Source organism: Marmota marmota, unplaced genomic scaffold (genome assembly GCF_001458135.2).
Source record: "Marmota marmota marmota unplaced genomic scaffold, marMar, whole genome shotgun sequence".
In the NCBI taxonomy this organism is placed as follows: domain Eukaryota; kingdom Metazoa; phylum Chordata; class Mammalia; order Rodentia; family Sciuridae; genus Marmota; species Marmota marmota.
The window spans coordinates 2,630,529-2,653,387 of record NW_026000119.1 but is presented as its reverse complement, the minus strand read 5'-3'; the positions used below and the strand labels follow the sequence as shown (position 1 = coordinate 2,653,387).

General features: G+C 32.8%; 1 protein-coding gene across 4 annotated transcripts in view; it reads right to left on the bottom strand.

The window, feature by feature from the left end:
- Positions 1–22,859, bottom strand: part of Helq (helicase, POLQ like) — a 47,764-nt gene that overhangs the window by 5,524 nt on the left and 19,381 nt on the right. The window contains exons 10-17 of one of the 4 annotated variants that reach the window (XM_048784728.1): positions 21,001–21,157; positions 20,544–20,648; positions 14,951–15,170; positions 13,348–13,505; positions 11,650–11,748; positions 8,392–8,565; positions 6,497–6,610; positions 5,304–5,438 (exon numbers count right to left, since the gene is read on the bottom strand). In XM_048784728.1, coding sequence (XP_048640685.1) covers positions 5,304–5,438; positions 6,497–6,610; positions 8,392–8,565; positions 11,650–11,748; positions 13,348–13,505; positions 14,951–15,170; positions 20,544–20,648; positions 21,001–21,157 — 1,162 coding nt within the window. The remainder of the gene's footprint in view (positions 1–5,303; positions 5,439–6,496; positions 6,611–8,391; positions 8,566–11,649; positions 11,749–13,347; positions 13,506–14,950; positions 15,171–20,543; positions 20,649–21,000; positions 21,158–22,859) is intronic. The other 3 variants (XM_015499212.2, XM_048784730.1, XM_048784729.1) reach the window with 3 other exon arrangements.

The window sequence follows — 22,859 nt, the reverse complement described above, 5'->3', positions numbered from 1 at the left end:
CCCCCCCCCAAAAAGGAAAAAAATCTACCAATTCTCAGATCTATTTCTTGAACTCCTACTTTAAGCATTTGCAGAGATGGAGGTGAGGCTGAGAAAAAACTATACAGATGTGATAAGAGGGAACCAAGAGTCTAAGATTAAGTAAAATCATCTCCAGAGAGAGAAAATTTACAGTAATATAAAAATACTGGAAACAAATTTTGGTAGGTTAAAACGCTGTTTATAGGAAGGTATTTAAAGTACGTGGAGAACTCTAAGAGGCAGTCTTGGAAAGGCTATGTTTTCAGAAAAAGACTGGCTAAAAGGGGAAAGGTGCCCTTTGGAAGGAGAGCCATGAAGGAAAAAGGAAATGAGGGCAAAATTTAGGATGCTGTAGGACAAAAGGAATAAAAAATTCCAAGAACACAAACCTTGGTACACTTCTCCCCACCCTGAGCTACCCATGAAAGACACCATATTTCACGACTCTGAGATAAAATCTCAGAGTCTTGAACTGGGAGTCTCATGAACTATTCCAAATGGAAACCCTGTCCAAGAAATGCAACAGTATAAGCAGTTCTCATCACTGCTTGAGAAAGAAAAACAGAAATGAGAATCAAAGCTCTTCAGTTCATAAAAATTCCCTCCCTGCCAGGTGTGATGGTATATGTCATGTCTGTAATCCCAGGGACTCAGACTCAGGAGGCTGAGGCAGAAGGACTGTAAGTACTCCTGGGTCTAATCCTAGGTACAAACAAAGCAAACAATTTTTTTTTCTGAGCTCACAAAGAAATAGGAAGAAAAAGGCAAAATGTTCATAACAAAAAGTAATAACACTATAATTATGTTCAAGGAAGAACAGATGTTCAAGGAAGAACAGATCTGAATTAAAAAACCTAATTAGGGTCACTGAAATATGAAAAGTGGGAAAATTATCAGGAGAATAAAAACAAAAATAAAGATATAAAAAAGAGATCGGTGATATTGAAATGGAAGATAGGCAAAGAAGATCTAATATAAATACAATTAGAATTGTTAAAGAAAAAAATCAAAAGGATCAGAACTAATATTAACTTCAACCCCCTAAAAATTCTTAAAATAAGAGGAAATAAAGACATGTCCTAATGAAACTACTTGGATTTAAAGATAAAGAAAATAGGTTAATGTTTTATATACAAAAAGGAGGGCAGGGAGCCAGGCATGGTGGTGCATGTCTGTAATCCCAGCAACTTGGGAGGCATAAGCAAGAGGATTGCAAGTTCAAGGCCAGCCTCAGCAATTTATTGAGGCCCTAAGCAACTTAATGAGACCCTGTCTCAGAAAATAAAAAAGGGCTGGAGATGCAGCTCAGTGGTAAATTCCCAGTACCAAAAAACAAAAACAAAAATGGGAGAGGAGAGAAGAATGCAAATAAAATCTGTGCTTCAAATAAATAACAACTACACCAAAGCAGATTTTTTAAAAATTTAAAAAAAAAAACAACCCCAAGTAACATTTCAACACATTATTTCTATTGTGTACTTTCAAATTAAAGAAAAAAAAAAAAGAGGTGTAAATAAATATTGAATTCTGGTTAGCAAATTAGGCCCCCCCACATCAGTGGTAAAATTTAGCAATTCTGAAACTACTTTCAGTGTATTCTATTGAACAATATAGATAGATATATAATGAAAACAGGAAGTAAGTTTCTCAATGTTGGAGAAAGGAATTAAAAATACAAAAAGAAACTTCTATAACAAGTCCTGTAGTGTAGGATGAGTGTGGAAAATGAATGATGACTGGAAATTCTTCAACACCTCCATTAAGAGGTGGAATTAATTCTCTTCCTTTTGGTTCTGGGATGGCCTTGGTGATCTACTTATAACTAACAGAGTACAGTAGAAATGATGCTGCATGATAGGACTCAACTGAAAGAAGTCTTGTAGCTTCTGCTTTGGTTTCTTGGAATGAGAACACTGCAAGGTCATTTAACTGCTCTCTCTTAGATCACAGCACCCATGCTGGAAGAAAGCCAAGTTACATGGAGATTATAGAAAGATAAATAAGAAACCACAATATTTTAAAAGAAATAAACTAGATTGAATAATAAAAAAAGAGAGACAGTTCAAAATACAAAGAGTTTTTGAACTCTTGAATTTCTTATTCTTTTCTTTTTTTGGTGTTTATTAGGGATTGAATCAGGGCCTCACATATGCTAAGCAGGCACTGTACCACTAACCCTAAACTCCTGAACTTCTATAAGAGCAGACTTATGCACATAATAGCAAGGGCTGTTACTTATGGAAAAGGAAGAATGATTTGGATGAGGAAACCCAAAGTCAGGAATAATTTACAGAGAGAACTGGGTCCTAATAAAGGAACTGGTTACAAATGCCTGGATAGATTCTAGAATTGCTGCAATGCACTGCTCATATATAGTAGTTAGCCTACCTCTGATTTCACCATTGTATCCTGTGTCTTTTCAGTTCACAAGTCCTCACTGAGAAGAGCTTGTGAAATTGTATCAAGGTACTTCACCCGCATGTGGACTTGATTTAAGAGAAATACTGTACCTTGAACCTGGAGGCTGAGGCAGAAGGACTGCAAGTACTCCTATGAACCTATGTCTGATGCCATACTGGAAAAGTCTTTGGGGTTGACTATATGATATATGTAAGAGAAATGTAGATAATCTATGACCACAAGGAGGGCATTGGGAATGACTGCAAATTATCTGACATTCCTTTCATGTAGAAGTGGGATTCTAATTTTCCTTCCTTTCAATCCAGGTCTTAATGACTGGTAACCAACTGTATGCAGCAGAAATGATACTGTGTTACTTCTGAGGTTAGTTCAGAAGATTTCTTGCATTTTTTGCCTTGATCTCTTGGAAATGCTCACTCCTCAGATGTTCCTTCTCCTAACCTAGTTGCCCTGTAATGAGACCCAAGCCACATGGAAAGGCCATGTGCAGTTGCTCCAGTTGAAAGCTCCAGTAACGGGGGAGCTGGGATCATGGCTCAGTGGTAGAGTGCTTGCCTCGCACGTGTGAAGCACTGGGTTCAATCCTCAGCACTACATAAAAATAAATAAACAAAATAAAGGTATTGTGTCCATCTATAACTAAGAAAATAACTGAGTTATGTAGAAAATCACTGGTACATGCTAAAATGAGTATGTGAAAGTCTAATAAGGAATAGGCTATCTACTACAATCTTAAAAGTATCCATTCCCCAAATATTTACTAATCACAAAAGGGAAAATAATAGCTTTATAGTGAAAGAAATTGGCAAACATCACTTCCTTAAACCAAATGGTCTAAGTTAATGTCAGCAATGGAACAAAAATGATATCATGCGGCTCCTGATATGATGTACTGAAGGATACACATAATTTTTGGGCATTCCTGCCAAAAAATGTATAACTTCAAAATAATCTTAATTCATTTCCTTATTTCCATCCCGGATCCCTTATTTACAATTTTTTTGGGGGTATCAGGGATTGAACCCAGGGGTGCTTTACCACTTAGCCACGTCCCCAGCCCTTTTTTATATTTTATTTAGAGACATGGTCTCACTGAGTTGCTTAAGGCCTTGATAAGTTGCTGAGGCTAGCTTTGAACTCCCAATCCTCCTGCCTCAGCCTCCAAGAGCCACTGGGATTACAGGCATACATACACCACTGTGCCCGGCCTTACTTACAATTTTATAACCCAATACTGTACTCAAAATCCTGCTGCAAATATCCATTTACTCTTTAATCTGGCTGGAAAGTAGATGAGATTGAATCAGAAAAAGTATCTTAGTCTATAAGATGAAAGCCTTGTATTGAGAATGACTGAGCAACAAGAAACAAGGAATACTGGTCCCTGGATACACCACTCATTCCCATGTCACTTCTAAACTATTTATGTTTAAACTTGTCTAATAAATTTTTCTAACTTAAAGTCACTAATTTTGTTCATTGTTACTACAGCTCCATTTATAGCCTTAATAATCCACAGTCCTGGCTATCCTACCTCCTGTTTCCTTGTATACATCACCTAATTTCGTTAGGTCTCATTTATTTATTCAAATAGTTGTTAAACACATAGACTTAATGCTGTGCTAGGTGCTATAGAAATGAAATCGACTATAACTTTGTTCTTCCCACCAACCCAAAGAACTTCTAATCTAATGGGACAAAGACCATCTAAGTGGTTTCATCTGTATACTGGGGATAGTACCAACACTGCCCACTACATAGGGTCATCATAAAGATTAATTAAGGTAATGTATTCAATGAGAGCCCCATTTAAATAAGTAAGATGGAAATTTATTTTCTAACTATTTCTGTTTTATATATGGCAATTATGTAACAATGAAGTCTAAAAGAAGCCAAACAATTTCAGATTTATAACTATAGTGGAGACTAAGTAAGAAATAAACCAAATTATTGAGTAATAGCTTTCTATGTAGACAGATGGGCAATGGTAATCCAGATTGGATCCAGCAAAGGGTACCTAGATAGTGAATGGCCTAAAACAACATTATTTAATATGGATGAGGAAACATACATGAAACAGAAACTCTTTGGGGCAAAGAGAGCTGTTTTCAAAATGAGAGCTGTGAAAAACTACCATAAAAATGAAAGAATAGCTGGGCATGGTGACACACACACACCTGTTATCCCAGTGACCCAGGAAGCTGGGGCAAAAGGATCACAAATTTAAGGCCAGCCTGGGCAACTTGGTGAGATTGTATTTTAAAATAAAAAAACTCCAAAAGATCTGGCAATGTAATTCAGTGGTAGAATGCCCTTGTACTTCAAAAAAGAAAAAGAATGAAATAATAGATTAGTTCCAGAGGGTAGTACTCCAGTACAGTGGTAGAAATTTTTTTGCCTCAATATATTGGGATAATTTTTGTAATACTAAGAGCACCTGAAAATTGAAGAAACTGAATTTTCAGAAAGTGAATTCATCAGAAAGTGAATGTTTTTTCTTTCCTCAGTGTCTAAAAAGTTCCTGTCAATGATGGTGTTCAAGGTAGGAAGACCAGATGTCAGAGATGCTGAGGAAAGAACTTCTGTGAAAAGACTGCGGAGGCAGAACTCAATGACTTCTAGGGTTCCTATACTTCAATGAACATTCAAAACTGTCTTTACATTTTAGGAAGTCTGTTCTTTTTAGCAAGCCTTGTGTCATAACAGGTGCAGTATTTGTACTCACAAATTCTGAATACATATATTTGTTTCTATCAAAATAAACTCATGTGATATTAAATATTTTGTTCTGAAGTATAAAGTACAAGGAAATAATACTACGAAATTTATAATAAAAGTTAAAAAATAGTTTCCTTGCTTACCTTTGCTGATGAAACAATTTGCTTGGCCTGGCGTCTTGATAAATGATCAATTGTCCTTATTAGCACTTCTGGGTTAGCATTAGCTAAATGCATTAGACTTTTGTAACCTGCATTGTATAACTGTTTTGCTCGACCCTAAAAAGTGTTACAAAAATAAGTAGGATGAGAATTTGAAATTAGGAAAAAATTCACACACAGAGATAGGAATAAACTAAGATAATAAAGTAGATATGTGTGAAGAGATAACACCTCAGAATCCTAAACAATTTTAAAGATGCAGCTGAGTAGTTCCAATCTGAGTGCATGTAGTTTTTTATGTAGCTTAAGTCAGCTAATGTGTGCTAAAATCAGGAATGAGAAAGCCATTAAGGCATTTATGTTAGTGGTACTAATAAAGTTCTTCAAGCAAAATGTTCTAGCCTGATATCTTTCAAATTTTCTCATCATCTACTCAGGAGACCAGTGTGTGTGTGTGTTTTCTCAGTGGAATTAAGAACCAAATAATAAAGAATAAATTAATTAAAAATAGAAACCACTCTCTTAGAAAACATAAATGACTTTTGCTGTCACTGAATCATCACTATCTTAAACAAGCACTGAGTACAAACTAAGAGAAGGTAATTCCACATTGGAATGGAGGAAGGAAGTGATGTGGTAGCATGAACATTCTTGCGGAGAGTCACTCCCACCTCTACTGTTATTTTTTTTTCCACAACTGAGATTTTTCATTAGATTTGTTTCCCAATTAGCAGTGGATTTCTGGAAGGCCATGGCAGCAGCTAGTTACATAGACACACACATATATGTGTATTTATTTATATGTATATATATTTTTTTTTATTATATGTCAGGTTTTATTGTTTTGTGAAGTCTTACTACAGTGCAAGTGATAGAGCCTTGCTGCTTATTTGTCATGGGAGCCACACACACAAAAAAACATTTATATATACATATATGTGTATGTACATATGTGTGTATGTATATTTGCATGTATATAAGTGGAACATATGCATGTGTATATGTATATATGTGTATATATGCACACACATAATAAATGCCATATATATCTCGCCATGAAAAATGAGCAACAAGGCTCTATCACTTGCCCTGTAGTAAGACTTCACAAAATAATGAAACCTAATTTTTTTGTTAGTTGTAATAATCGTCAGTTGAGAAATTGAAAAGCTACTAACCTCTAAGACTCCAGTCACTTCCATGAGAGGGATTAGCTCTGCCTTCACACAGTAAGTCAGCTTCTTGGTAAGTTCTACCAAAAGGGCCCTATAAACCCAAAACTCCTCAAGTTCCTGTAGAATGCAAGGAAATATATCAAATTTAATTTTTGTAAGTTATTTCCAAGTTTAATTTGTGTGGTATGAGGCTCAGATAGGATATTATCTTATTATGAACATGGATTAAACCAGAAATGAAAGATTATTCCAGGCCAAAGTATTAAGAGGAAACATGGTAGAGACTCTGAGGAACTGGATGAAGTAGTTTAGGGAGGTGGAAAAAGATTGAAAATTGAAAAACAAGTGAATAGAAAGAGCTCTATTCATTTTTATCAAAACATCAGAAAGTGAATGATTTTTCTTTCCTAAATGACTAAAAATAATTCCTATCTCTAGGAATTTATCCTGAAGACAAAATATTAAATATGGAAAGATTCAAATGCATGATAATGTTCAATGCAGCATTATTAAACTTTCACAAATACCGGAAATCACGAATCAATAACTATTAACTCTTGGTGAGTAAATGATCATATCATTTTATCTATTTTGTATGTTTGAAATTTCTATAATAGTAGTTTATTTTATCAAAAGGTTCATTCCAGCCATTGTGAGAGTTTGTGATGCATGTAATAGCACTATCTAGCCATATTGAGACCACCAAGAAAGTAGTCAATAAAGATGGCAGAGTAAAAAGACCATGAATAGAACTACTGAATCAATCAACCCTGGAATTGCATTAGTTCTTGCCTTCCTGTTACATAAGATAATCATTTTTCTTTATTGGCTAAACTTCTTTTAAATTTTCCTATTAATTGTAGGTAAATATAATTTACTAATATGATTGGTATACTATTTTATACAACTTATAAAACTTTTTAAAAGAAAAAAACACTTTAAAATATTAAAAATACATTGAGAACATAAGTTATCAGATTTTTTTAGGATCAGCCATCAAATTACAGTTGTTTTTCAAGTTCTATGTATAGATTATTTTATTTGAGCAATTCCATTAGGCTCAAACCCTCAGTCCTAAATAACACAAAGGGAAATAATATCAAGGAGAGCAATTTTAATTATGGAGAACAACAAACAAAAAAATTAAGAATATACATTTAAAAAATTTGTTTCACCTTATAACTTGTAAGTTTTGTCTGATGCTTAACTGGCATATGATTAGGGATTATAAACTAACACTTAAAAATTGTCCTAAGTAAATTATATTTAGAAAGGTAAATTTGCTAAAATAATTATCATTCAATCCAAAGCCAAGTATTTTTGGATTATTTACTCCATGAGTACATATGACAGAATTAATTGTCATAAAATACATAGAACATCGATGTTTAAGGTAGAAAAAATGAAGTAAATTTAAATCTTAGAAAAACAGAATTCATGAGGAAAGAGTTTAAAAATTGAGTATAGACACAAACATGGAAAGGATTACTATGCTACCCAATAAAAAATTAAAATGTAGGAAAAATGGTTTATGTTATAAATTCAATTAAAAATTATCTGTGAAGGAAAGTCTATAATCCTTTGTTATATATTTTTGAGGAAATACCTGAAAAATACTAATGATGGCCTTAAAAGTAGATTAACTAGGCACTTTCTACTTACTTTATATTTTAGTTAATTCAGGAATTTTTATATCTTTACCATCAGTATGTATGTAGCACTCTTTTGTAGGCAGATAAAAACAAAGATACTTTTTAGATAAATTTTGAGTGCTTTGAAATAACACAATAAGTCAACAATGAGGAATACTGACATACTGTCAGTATTTATTAGTGGGTTAAGTAACAGTTAAAACAAGAAGATGTACCAAGTATAAATTATATGTTTAGTGGAATTACCTCACAGAAATGTAACACACAGGATGAGAAGGAAGCAGCTCCCGTAAGTAGATTTTGTATATATCCTCGAGACATGTTAAATTTTTCAGACACACTCCAAATGTTGGTCTCTTTGAGCAAGGTATAAAGAACAAAAGACAGGTAGAGTCTGTTGACAATGTCCTTGTCCACCTTCTAGAAAGACAAATAAATTAATGTACCCAGATGGACAACAGGTAAAGTGGATGAAGCTGTACTATAGGACAGCAAGAATAGAATGATTCCAAGGAAATAAAACTAATTTCTAACGTAAGCTTTAAACTGATTATCACTTGATTGCCAGTAACTACCATACACAGGAGAAAGGCAAAGGATGGTTTCCTTCTCAGCAACACTAGGAAACAAATACAGGGAGGAAGCTGCAGAGATTTGTATATATTTACTGTGGTATTTATAAATTGTACATTTGTGTGATTGCTATTATAAATTACATAAATGCATGTTGATAAATATGTTGATAAGCATGACTATATTGTAAACTAAGAGTGAATATTATGCTATGATTTCCATATTATCATGATAAATTAACTGATGTTCCCAAAGTTAAAACATTAAAAGAGAAAAATGCTTGCTGTTTTTGAAGATTTCTGTTTCTGTGCATATTTTTGCCTGTGGTGTCTGTGGTGTTTAGTGACTATTTCTGAGTAAAGTATTTCCTTGTTAGCATCAAATTAACTGAGAAAATAACTTGTGCTTAAAATTAAAGGAAAACAAGGATGAACCTGAAGGAAAAAAAGGGGGTATAGAATGTAAAATGATACCTTCTACTAAATGGTGTTCGATATGAGAACTCAGGGTGATATATTGGAGCATTTATGAGTTATAGAATCTGAATATTGATGCTGGATCATTCTTGAAAAGTATTAAGCTAAAAAACCTTAGTTGAATAGCAAGTAGGACAAGATAGCTTTTTAATTTTACAATTTTAATGTACCTTTACTATTAACTATAAATTGAGTTAATGTAGGTTTTGCTTAGAACGTATTTTGTTAACCAAGAAAAAAATATAATTATTATATGGCAAGATGTTTTGTGCCAATTTTAAGATATTTTGTAAGATATTAAAAGGGGGTTCTTTTTCAATATGGAGAAATCAATTAGATTTTAAGTATATATCATGTTCTTTCGGATTCCAATGATGATACTTCTAAGGTATTGAATTAGTTAACTAATCCATTCATAATTAAGGTAAATCCATACTCTACTACTTTACACATTTAATTATCAATTTAATAAACATTTATTGACTATATTCCATAAACTATAACAAGATTAAATCCTTGATTCAAGTTTTAAAAGATGCCTTGTTCTATTATGATTTTGCATATGTTTATTATTTGGTAATGAGTTCCAGAATAATATGATTTTGTTTTTACTTTACATTTTAGAGTTGGATATAAAAGGTTTGTTTTAAGAAAAACTTTTATTCAACATTGAAAGTCTAAACAACATAGACATTTCTAAAGTAAAAGACCTAATCTAAAAATTGTAAGACTGTAGCTGGGTGTGGTGGCACATGCCTGTAATCTCAACAACTTTGGAGGCTAAGGCAGGAGGATTGCAAGTTCAAGCCCAGCTTCAGCAATTTAGGGAGATTCTGTCTCAAAATAAAAAAAATAGAAAAAGAACTGCAGATGCAGCTCAGGAGGATCTATCCCTCGAAATTATAAAAATATGAATGTTTAAAATAGATATTATATTACTATATCATATATCTATATATTTATAAATATATACAATTGTACATTCATATCTATAAATATATATATTTGTAGATATAAATATATAGATGCTAGGCTAGGGTTGTAGCTCAATGGTGGAGTGCCTGCCTTGCATGTGTGAGGCACTGGGTTCTATTCTCAGCACTACATAAAAACAAATAAAGTTATTGTGTACATCAACAACTTAAAAATTGTTAAAAAATATATAGATGCTATTAATTTTATGATATAGCAATGCATAAGATAGCTGCACCATTCAATTCAAATGTAAGTAAACACCATCTTCCATTTTTCAAAGTGAAATTAGCACTGTCTACATAAATTTAAAAGATATAGGGGAAATGGCAAGTAAGATAATTGTTTCAATGAAAGATGAATTAAAAAATAAAATTAAAAATGAAAAAGTATGAGAGAAAAATGATATTAGCTTAAGGAAGTTGAAGGTATGGTTACCACAGAATTATTTCTACTTCTCTTAAAGTTAGTGTATGCATTAAACACTTGCTTCATGCCTACGGACTGAATTGTGAAACATTAAGATATAAGATATCACACAAAAGAATATTAACCGATCCACTTCAACATTCTAAATGTTTTGTTTACTACAAGGACTAAGCTTGAAGTTTTTTGAGGACAAAAAATAACAACAAAAACATCTAGACCTGTCCTATGTTAGAATCCCTGATACCAAATAGGATGTAAATTTCTGTAAAATATATTGGCTTGTTTGAATTGAACTTATTTTAGGAACATATGATATCGTGAAAATATTTTATAAATGTTTTAGTACTTTTACTATATAAGTCACAAGTAGCCTAAGAAAAGTAGATTAACATTTTATTTCTCCTCCATCTGTCATCAATTCTCCCAGTGCCCAAAGTTGCATAATTGAGGAAAAAGTGATTCCTTCTGAACCTGGGTCTTTTTTATCAGTGTTGTTAACATTTGTGCTTATTTCAGGATGACTCTTCCAAAACTAATGAGAGCCAAGATGCTCTTCAGACTTTGCAAATCCAGCTGACATATTTCAGCAAGCCCACAGCAAGCTCACCTGAACTGTTGATTATAGGATTTGTTTATTTTAATAGTAAGTACAACTATCTCTGACTAGACCCTAGACCACTGTACCTGTCTGCTTTGCAGAATTAAAAACTGTGTACTCCATTGTAAAGAAAAAAAAAAGGTAGATTAATAAGGTTTATCCTTTCTTATGATAGCCTTATACATGTATGACAGAAATGCAAAAATATCAAAAAGAAAAAAAAATGGCCATCACACCATCCAGAAATAGCCTTTAAAAAATTCTTACATTTGTGGTATTCAGAAAGATATGTTTTAAATAGCAAAATGGAAATTTTATTAATTTAAAGAAAAAAAAATGAAACAAAAAGATCCAATCACTAAAGGAGATGAATGGTATTAGTTTTTTTTTTTTTTTAATGGTATTAGTTTTGTTGAATGAACTTCATTATTTAGGAAGGGTAAATGACTGTGGTACCTTCCTGATGGCTTGACCAGATGCTTTCTTCCCAATAAAGCTTTCAGAGACTCCAAGAAGAGCAGCTACATTTTGTTCAGCTGGACTGAGTTGACTAAACTGTAGAAAAAGAATACATGCACAGAAAAAAAATCAATGTATCTTAAAAATGTGCCACTTGAAACAAATATGGCATTTCTTTGGAAATCACATTTTCATGATTTTAAAGGATATGAAAAATGACAATTTTATTTATAAATATTGCAAGTTTTATAAATATTGCAAGTTTATTCTTTAGAATATAACATATTTTAGTAGAATTACAGTCTCATGTGGCAAAATGAGTCAAGGCCCACATATATGATGATAGTTCCATAAGATTACATGGTCTAGTAATGTCATAGCCATCTGATGTTCATACAGTGATGAAATTACCTACCAGTGTGTTTCTTAGAACATATCTGCCATTAAGTGATACATGACTCTACTTAAAGACATGGCCACAAATACTGGTTTCCATGTGATTGTTTAATACTACAGATGGCTGGGGAGAGGGAGAAGATGGAAAGGTTTTGAAAGTAACTGCATTATATATAGCAACACTTAAAAAAATCTTATAGTAATGATTTAAAAATATGACATTAAAAGTAGAAGTTAATTTCCTGAGATTAAAAGCTATATGCTAGCTGGGTGTGGTGGTACATGCATGTAATCACAGTGATTTTGGAATCTGAGGCAGGAAGATCATAAGTTTGGAGCCAGCCTCAGCAATATAGTGAGGCCCTAAGCAACTTAGGAAGATCCTGTCTCAAAAACCAAAAAAAGGGCTGGGATATAGCTCAGTGGTAAAGCATCCCGGGGTTAAATCCTAGTACCTACCACCCCACACCCTGCAAAAAGATACATATTGCAGGACTGGAGATATAGTATGCATGAAGGCTTAGGTTCAATCAAAATCATAATAATAGAAGTTATATACTCTTTCTGCATAATGTGTGTTCATATAGCTAGCCTGTTCACAGTAAAATCAAAATGAAGTATATACTCTATCATTTAGGTTTGTTATAAGTGGGGCTAATTCTACCTTGGTACTGGCAATAAAATAAATATTCCTTTGTATGTATTAACATCATTGGGTTTGGAGTATCATCAGGCTTGGCTCTGACAGACCTTTCATATAACTAAACTCTCACTCATCAGTGATAGTTTCACTGTTTTCTTTACACTCTAGGCATTATAAAATGCAGAAGTCACTAAACTTTAGAAGAACTTGTTTTGGGGGGAATGTGATCAGTGATAATCCTTTTTTTTTTGGTACCTTTATTTTTGGATAATTAATATGTTTATATATAACAGAAAAGTAATATTTAAGTTAAACAAGCCAAAAATGTTGTTGTCATATTATTTTTTTAAAGAATCTCACAGACAAAAATGACCCAATTCTAATTTTTTTTTGGTACTAGGGATTGAACTCTAGGGCACTCGACCACTGAACCACACCCCCAGCCCTGTTTTATATTTTATTTAGAGACAGGGTCTTGCTGAATTGCTTAGCGCCTCGCTGTTGCTGAGGCTGGCTTTGAATTCATGAGCCTCCTGCTTCAGCATCCCAAGCCGCTAGGATTACAATAAATATATCTTTATAGAGTGAAAAAAAAGTAAAGATCAAACATCATTGATAAACTAAGTAGCCTAAGTAGAAAAATCCTATATTCTCACCTGCCTGAAGTATATCATCCAATCAGGGTCACATTGAGAAACCAGATCATAGGGAGTTGTTAAGTAGATGAGATGCAAAAGGCTTTCAAGCACAAGCCCTTCAAGACCTTTCTTCAAGTCTCTGTAGAGAATGTCACAATAAGCCAAATCTATAGTTCCTAAAAGAAAGATACAGATACTTCATCTTTCATAATTACTCAAGGAGGAACGAGCTGATTTTAAATAAAGTCTTATTTAGAAGTTAATTAAATGTAACAAAAGTCTTCAAAGTCTCTTACTATGTAATCTTCACTTATTTGGAGGCCATTTTGATAGAATAATCAATATTTAATAAGTTTTGATCCAATTACTCTATTTCTGGGAATCTAGCCAAGAGAAATATTTTCATATGTACATAATACAAAATACATAAATTGAGATGCCCATACAGCTCTATTCACAACCGAGAAAAATCAGAAATAATGCAAATTTCCCTCAATAAAGAATAGTTAAACTGTTACATCCATACTATGGATGAATAGGGTATTAAAAGAAAAATGTGATAGACTAAAAAGAATAGACCTGTTAAGATGTTCATGGTGGGGTTTGGGGTTGTGGGTCAGTGGTAGAACGCTTGCCTAGCATGCGTGAGGCACTGGGTTTGATCCTCAGCACCACATAAAATAAATAAAGGTATTGTGTTCATCTACAACCAAAAAAATTTAAAAAAAAGATATTCATTATGTTTTATAAGTGAGAATAGCAAATTGCAAAAACCCCAATGACTCCATTTTAAAAAAAGTACATACATATACACATATATATACACACATGAAAATACAGTTGGGTATGACAAAGAGATATTTCATCCTTGAGAAAACACCCAAGATGTCTAAGGACACCATTGGTGATATGATCTTATGGGCTTACGGGACTACCATCGTATATGTGGTCAGTTGTTGACTCAAGCACTGTTTTGTGGTGTATAACTGTATAATGACATAAATTGAACTGTTAATGGTGGTAGCTCCTGAGAGAGTGTAAATAGGACTGAGTATGGAACTTTCCTTAATATAATCCTGAGTTTTGGGATTTTTTTTTTTTTAAACAACAGAAGTGCATTAGTTTCCATTAAGTAAATTATGATATAACCATTGAGGAAGAAACTCTTTAGGTATAGAATAATCTCTAAGGTATCATATTAAGCAAAAAAGTAAGTTCCATAGCAATATGAATGATTTATTTCTTTAAAAATAAAAACTTAAAATTGTATAAATGCATGTATTACTAATTGAAATGAAAAGCACAGAATAGATCTGGGAAAATATAAACCAACTTGCTGTTCTTGGTAGGATTTCAAGGTCTGTGTGGTTATTGGGGAGGGAAGTATCAAAGTGGGATCACCATCTTTTCCCCTATATACATTTGCAGTATTTTAATTTACTTTTGATTCAAAATATTTTTTAACTTTTGAAAGTTGAAGTAGCTTATCAGCTTATAAAATGAATGTTTATAAATATGAAATCACAAATCCAATTTAAAGAAAGATAAATTTAATTTGTATTTTTCCAATACATTGCCTTAGATTAATAATGAGGTATGAGTTTACCTAAATCTCTCTTACCCTTAAAAGAAGCTCGTCCTAATTTTGTAATATGAAAATTATATTGCAATTCTTCTTCAGACAGAACAGTATATTTTTGTAGGAGTCCTTTCTCTGTCAGGTATCCAAGTGATTCGACAGTTATTTCCCAGAGACTTTTTTCTTTCAATAAAGTCTTTTGTTGAACGGCAAAAAATGTACCATTCATAAAATGATATATATCATCAAGATTTGTTGCAATCTGAAACAATCCAGGACATCATCAGAGCATTTTCCTTAAATTCAAGGCATCATTTTGTACATTAAGCAAGATTATTATGTATTTCTGTAATTCAAAGCTATTTAAATAAAAAAATTGGTATAAAATCTATATAGTTGCATACGATTTTATAAACTAATCTAAAAATTAACAAGAAAAGTAATTAAAGGAAGAAGATATCATGTTCATGCTTTTTTTTTTTTTGGTGAAAGCACATATATATTTTTCATTAAAAAACTCTTAAGGTTTTTAAATAATTTTTTCACAGTATCTCCAAAGCTGTGCTGTTTAGTGCCCAATGCATCTTCACTAATTCCCACCAACCTCCTTCCAGAAACCTCTCTTTGCCCTTTCAATCCAACTGTGAAAGTATCTTTTAATTCTAAAACTTGCATTAAAAATAAGGAAACATGGAAAATGTAACTGAAAGAATCCACTAAAACAGGATGGACTAAAACAGGATCAGGCAAAACTTTGCCTGAAAGGTTAACTTTCTTGTAAATAAATAGTTTGTTTTTATCACTTTTTGTCTCTCTCTCATTCTCATCGCCTTTTCCCAGTCTTTCACCGCCCTTTCCCCCACCCCCTCTTATTATTTACTACTTAACAATGGAGACCATAAGTAACGCTCAGCCCTCCACTTGGAATTCAGATGCACAATTGACTTTGAATTAAAATAATTCTTTCATAATCAATTTCAATGAAATCCGCATGTTATACTAAAATATAGTAAATCAATAAGTATATTTCTTTCTCTTATAATTTTGATGATACTTCAACTGGAAAATTTTAGTAGTTATATTATAGGGCACATTTTATATTGCTTCTCTTCTTCCTTCTAATAAAAATCATTCTTAATATTCAATTAAACTAAAAATGCACTTTTAAGATATCCAAGAATTGATACTCAATTTGTGGATTACAAATGTACTTAGTTTCTGTATTGTTTCCTACCTGACTGATTACTTTTAACCTCGTGGGAGGCTAGGTGGATGGGTGGATGAGACATCTTACTTGATTCCTCTACCACTTTCATGTTATCTTTCTATCCTTCCCTGAAAACCTTTTTGACAATAGTGACTTTACCCTACTGGGTTAACCTCTGCCTCTCCAGAGCTTCTTAAAGCTAGCTTCTTCACTGATGCTCCAACCTACAAGTTCACTCATACCTAATTCGAAGGTTAATTTCATTAATTCAAGTATTTACTGAGTGTTGTCCAAATGCCAACCACTGTCCAAGGGACTGAGAGTCAGTGATGAATGGAAAAAAAAAAAAAAGAGAGAGAAACTGTGAGCCCTGCTTTCACAGTGCTTACATCCCAGTGGGGCAAGGTCATTATTAAATAATTTCACGAAGAATATAATTACAGCTGGTAATGGTGGCGTGCACCTGTAATCCCAGCTACTCAGAAGGATGAGGCAGGAGGATGGCAAGTTCAAGACCAGGTTGGGCAACTTATCAAGACATTGTCTCAAAATAAAGAGAGCTGTGAGTACATCTTAGTGGTAGAACACTTGAAGAGCAGATGTGAGGCTCTCGGTTTGATACCCAGTGCCACAAAAATAAAGAAAAAAAGAATATGCAAGCACAGATACATGGTCAAAAGCAGCCTACACAACCTACTTTTCTTTGCCTCCAATTCTTCAAATATAATAACAGAAATTATCTCTTGATATTTTTATTGGGATTGCACTGACTGTATGAATCAATTTGGGAAAAAGTAAAACTAAAAATTCCAATTCATGAATATGGCATCTCTCTCCATTTAAGTCTTTTAAAATTTTTCTCAGCAGTGTTTTATAGTTTTCAGTGTATAGATCTGGCACATATTTGTTAAATTTATCCCAAAGTACTTCATGTTTTTTTGGATGACACTGTAAATGGAATTGTTTTTATAATTACTTACAGTAAGCATTTAGAAGCATAATTGTTTTACTATGTTGTCCCTGTATCTTATGACAATGTTAACTATACTCTCAATAGTTTTTGCACACTCCTTTGGACTTTCCTTGAGTTCATTGACATCAGCAAATCAGATGACTTTATGTCTTCTTTTCCAGTCTGTATGGCTACCTTACTATACTGGCCATGACCATGGATAACATGTTGAAGAGTATGATGAGAACAAATGCTGTTGCTTTTTCTAATCTTAGAGGAAAAATATTTAGGTTTCCTCTATTAAGTGTGATAAGACTTGTAGATTTTTAAATAAGCACTCTTTATTATGTTGAAAAAGTTCTCTTTTACTCTATTAGTTACTGAGTTTTTTCATCATGAACGAGTACTGAGTTCTATCAATATGAAGAATTACATTGACTTTTTAATGTTGAACCCATTTTGCATTATTGGAATAAACCTCAACTGATCATGCAATAGTACTTTTATAAAGTATTGATGAAGTGCTACTCTTTTAAATTTTTTTTTTTTTTTTAGCTATAGATGGCTACAATATCTTATTTATTTATTCTTATGTGGTACTGTGGATTGAACCCAGTGTCTCACATGTGCGAGGCAGGCACTCTACCACTGAGCTATAGCCCCAGCCCCGGATTGCTACTCTTTTGATAAGGATTTTTATATCTATGTTTACCAGAGATACTAGTCTGTAGTCTTCTTGCTAACATCTTTGTTTGGTTTTGGTATCAAATAATGCTGGTCTTATGAGATGAGCAGTTCTTTCTCTACTTCCTGGAAGAATATGTGTATAACTGGTATTATTTCTTTCTTAAATGTTTGATAGATTTCACCAGTGAAGTCATATAGATATGGAGTTGTCTTTTGTGAGAAAGTTCTGAATTACAAAAATAGACAAGAGATTTGAAAATATTCATATTTTTAAATTTCTCTTTCAATTAATTTTGGAAATTCATATCCTTCAAATTTTTTTCCTATTTCATCCAAGTTGTTTCATTTATTTTACAATATTTAAGGATACATTTATTCAAGGATAAACCCTTACTATCTTTTTAATGTCTCTAGGATCTTTACTGATTATCTTCCTCTCAGTCCTGACATTAACTGTTTATATGGTCTCTATTAGTATTTTTATACATTCTTTTCTCTTGACCAACCCAGTTGATAACCTTACTGATCTTTTCAGAGAACCAGCTTACGGTTTCATTAATTTTTTCCATTATCTATTTTGTTTTCATTGATTTCTATTTCTTGTATCTGTATTATTTACTTCCTTTAATCTTTCTTTTCGCTTTCTAAAGTGAAATTTACATCATTGACTATGATCTTTTTATATTTAATAATCATGTAAAGCTATAATATTTCCCCTGAAGCACTTTTATTTTTCCTGAAGCACTTCTTTATTCTCATCTCACTACTTCTGATTTATTGCTTTTTTTCTCATTATATGGGAAATATTTTCTAATTTTTCTTGTGATTTCTTCTTTGACCATGGGTTAAAGAGTGTTTTTAGTTCCTGAATATGTGGTATTTCCTTGGTATCTATTTATTGTTGATGTATACTCTAATAGTTCTATTGTCATTCGATACCATATTCCATGTTTTCAATCCTTTTAAATTTATTGAGACTTACTTTATGGCCTGTAATACTGCCTATCTTGGTAAATGTTTCATGTGTACTCAGCAAATGTTCCACATATACAATGCACACTGGAAAGAGCATAGGCCAACAAGTCAGAAATCCGAGTTACAGTCCCATCTTAATCATAACTCACTGAATAACCGAACTGATCATTAATTCTCTGGGTCTGTTACTTTACCTAATATATATATGTACTAAAACCAGATGATCTTTATGATCTCTCTCATTCCCTTATTAACTCCTTGGCAACTCTCCTATTTATTATACATGGATTTGCTTCCAAACTAGTCTTGCAATAGTGCCTACAATTACAGATGTTCTTCACATTACAATGAACATCCTGAATAAATCCATCATAAGTTGAATATATTATAAGTTAAAAATGCATTTTATATATCTAGCCTAATTAACATCATAACTTAGCAACATGGTACTCTGTGTAGCATTGGTTGTTTACTCTCATGATTGCAAGGCTGACTAGGAGTTATAGCTCACTGTCACTGTCCAGCACCCTGTGAGCTACCACAGCACATAGTGCTAGCTTGGGAAAAGATCAAAATTTGAATCATTGTAAGTCAGTGACCATTTTATCCTCATTTTATAGATAAGATAACTCTGTGAGGCTTAAGAGAGAGTTAATAACTTAGGGTAAAAAGAGAACTGGATGTATTACTCTAATAATACCCAGGTATGTGCAATACTTGAATGACCACGAAACTAATTTTCCACAAGTGACCATATCAACTCTTCAGATTACTATTTAAGCACGGTCCTCCATTCTCCCCAGTCTATGGCACATGGTCTTGTGCCAATGTTTTCCTTTGGTCTTCTACTCTTCAGAGTCCTCAGCCCTCCTGTAGAGCTAGAGTATCTAGTCTATTGGCTATTACCCACATCAATTTAAGCTTTCTTATCTTTCATTTTTTATTTTTCTCTTCCCCCTGCTTATCTAATATCTGTTTCTCTTTCAAACCCAACACTAATTCCTTTCTTCCTTTTCCTTTCTTTCACCCTTTTAAGTCACCAGGTGATACAACAATTATACATGCTTCTGCAAGATAATAAAAAATTTTGTCTTGTGATATCTCTTATTTATCAGTTTTATTTTACATGTTTACTTAAACTGTTCATGTTGATGAAGGCAAACTATATGATGGGTAAGAACACTGACTATCTATAAAGACAAAGCTAAATTCAAACTCTGGCTTTGCCACTTTGTGGGTGAAAGACCTCAGGGATAGGGATAAATTTTAATTAACAAGAGTAACCCTAAAAGAGAGATTTAACTAAAGGATCACTGTGAGAGAGTTAAGTTTTAATATCAGGAAAAAGAATGTTTTCCTGTCATAGTTCTCTTTCTCTCTCCCATCTGATAAAAACTCTATGGATTTCTCCAGTGTTAATAATATCCTAGAATGGTCACAAGACTGCTGTACCTAACTCCTGATAAGGACAGACATGTCGGATTATCCCACACAAGAACCCACTGCTTTACAGTTCCTTTTATTCCCCATAGTATACACTAAAGTCTCTTACTTTTGATATGACATAGTATACACTAAAGTCTCATATTTATATGCCAGTTATAAGAAATGAAAATTTGAAATATAACTCAAGGATTAAAAAATATACATATAAATCCAGATTCAGATTTAGTATGTCATAAACTTCCTTTCCATATTAGATATTAGATAACATAAAGAAATGTTAACATTTCTTTCATAATTTATAATGTGCATAAGTTTTTACCTCTATTCTCTCAGGTAACAGTAATAACACTAAAAATATTTTAAAATACCTTCAAACCAATCAAAGACAGAAACAAAGTTTGAATTCCCTTGGTGAATTCCTGAACGAGACAGCTATAACAGTTTTCCAGTGGTCTGCTTATTAGCTCCAAGACCTATAAAAGTTAAAATAATGTTATGTTTTGTGTTATTATTAAACATGAATTATGTTCAATATAAAATTTTGTACTTTTGCATGAAACTTGTGGAGCCAGGGGGACAAAAACAAAACAACAAAACTCAAAAGGACAAAGAATAAAAATTTAACAGGTATCTTTATAAAATTAAAAAGTTAAATTGGGAAAATACTTTTTCATTGTCTGAAATATAAAAATATTCAAACTCTAATTTTTAATCATATAAGAGAAGGATACATCATTTAAAGGAATATTAATAATTAATTTTAAAAGATGATCACATATAAGGGGTTAGACCAAAGACCAAGGGGAGGAAAAAAAATCAACCAACCAGATTGAGTACTACCTGTTGCTTGTCTTTTTCTTGCAATATAAGGATACTCTCCCCAATAGTATCTATTCCAGCACGGCCAGCTCTGCCAATCATCTGTTTATATTGATTCCTCTTTAAAAATTCCTTAGCAACATAGGGAGCTCTTAAAATAACTCTATGGAATTGATAAAATTAATTAAATTGAATCTACAGCAATAGCATCTATTTTTAAACTCAATTTAATTAGATCTATGTGATATTAAATTTAATGATGTATTAACAAAATAATAGGTAATTATTATTTACCAAAATCTAGGATGCCTTAGGTTCTTTATGTATATATTTTCAGTAATTCTTTTAAAAATTAAAAAAATTATTGTACATTGTAATTATACATAGTAGTGAGATTCATTGTTACACATTCATATAGGCAAGTACACAAAGGAATAATAAAATTTGTTTTCCCCCCATTACTTCCTCTCTCCCTTTCCTCTTCCCTCCTTCTGTTCCCCTACTCTACTGGCCTCCCTTTGATTTTCATAAATATCCACCCCCACCCCTGTTTTCTTTTCCTTTTTCCTCTCTAGCTTTCTCATGGGAGAAAACAGGACTTTCTGAGTCAGGCCTATTTTGCTTAACAGAATTCTCTCAAGTTCCATCCATTTTTCTGAAAATGACATAATTTCATTCTTCTTTATGGCTGAATAAAACTCTATTGTACACATATACCACCTTTTTTTTTCATTCATCAACTGATGGACATATAGACTGGTTCTATAATTTGGGTATTGTGAATTGTGCTGCTATAAGCATGTGCATGTGTATAGCACTATGGTATGCTTACTTTAATTCTTTAGGATCAATACTGAGGAATGGTACAACTGGATCATATGGTGGTTCTATCCCTAGTCTTTTGAGGAAACTTCTTACTAATTTCCATGCTGGTTGTACTAATTTACAACCCCACCAACAATGTAAAAGTGTTCCTTTTCCCTTGCATCTTCTTCAGCATTATTATTTGTATTTTTGAATTTCAGTGTACTTTTGATTTGCATTTCCACTAATGCTCAGTTATTTTTTTTAAAAAAATACTTAATAATACCCTTTTTTATTTTATTTTTCTACAAAGGAGTTAGCCAAATCTCAGTTAAGTGGCTTACCCTAAACCAAAAAATTAGTAACTGCCAGTACCATCATTTGAACTCTAGTCTGAATAGCTACAAGGCCTATGATCAATCAATAGGAGTAGTCCCCAAAGTTATTTTTGCGTGCATGTGTGGTAATGGGGATCAAACCTGAGGCTTTGCACAGACTAGACAAGTGCTCTACCACTGAATTATATTCCCAACTCTTTTTATTTTGAGACAGGGTCTCAATAAGTTGCCCAGGCTGGCCTCAAACTTTTGATCCTCTTCCTCAGCCTCCCAAGTCACTAGGATTACAGGCATATGCTACTGCAACCAGCTCTAAAGTTTCCTTATTTTATATTCCAGAAATGAAAAATCTGACATGCACCAGCAAAATATCCATATTTATTTATTTATTTTATTTTGAACTATTTAAAATTGCAGATAACAATTGTGTGTGTGTATGTGTTGTTGTTGTTTTTATAGTACTGGGATCAAACCCAGAGGGTCTCTACAACTGAGCCACACTCCCAACCTACTTTATTTGGTTTTGAGACAGGGTCTTGTTAAGTTGCCATGGTTGGCTTCCAACTTGCCTCTCAAGTTGCTGGGATTACAGGCATATGCCACCACTCCTGACTATCAACTATTTTTGATGTACAAAAATGACAATTTGAGTCATACTCAGATATAGAGAAGTCTGTGGTCAATTTTCCTGTACAAAAGAATAAGAAATAGCTATGTCATTTA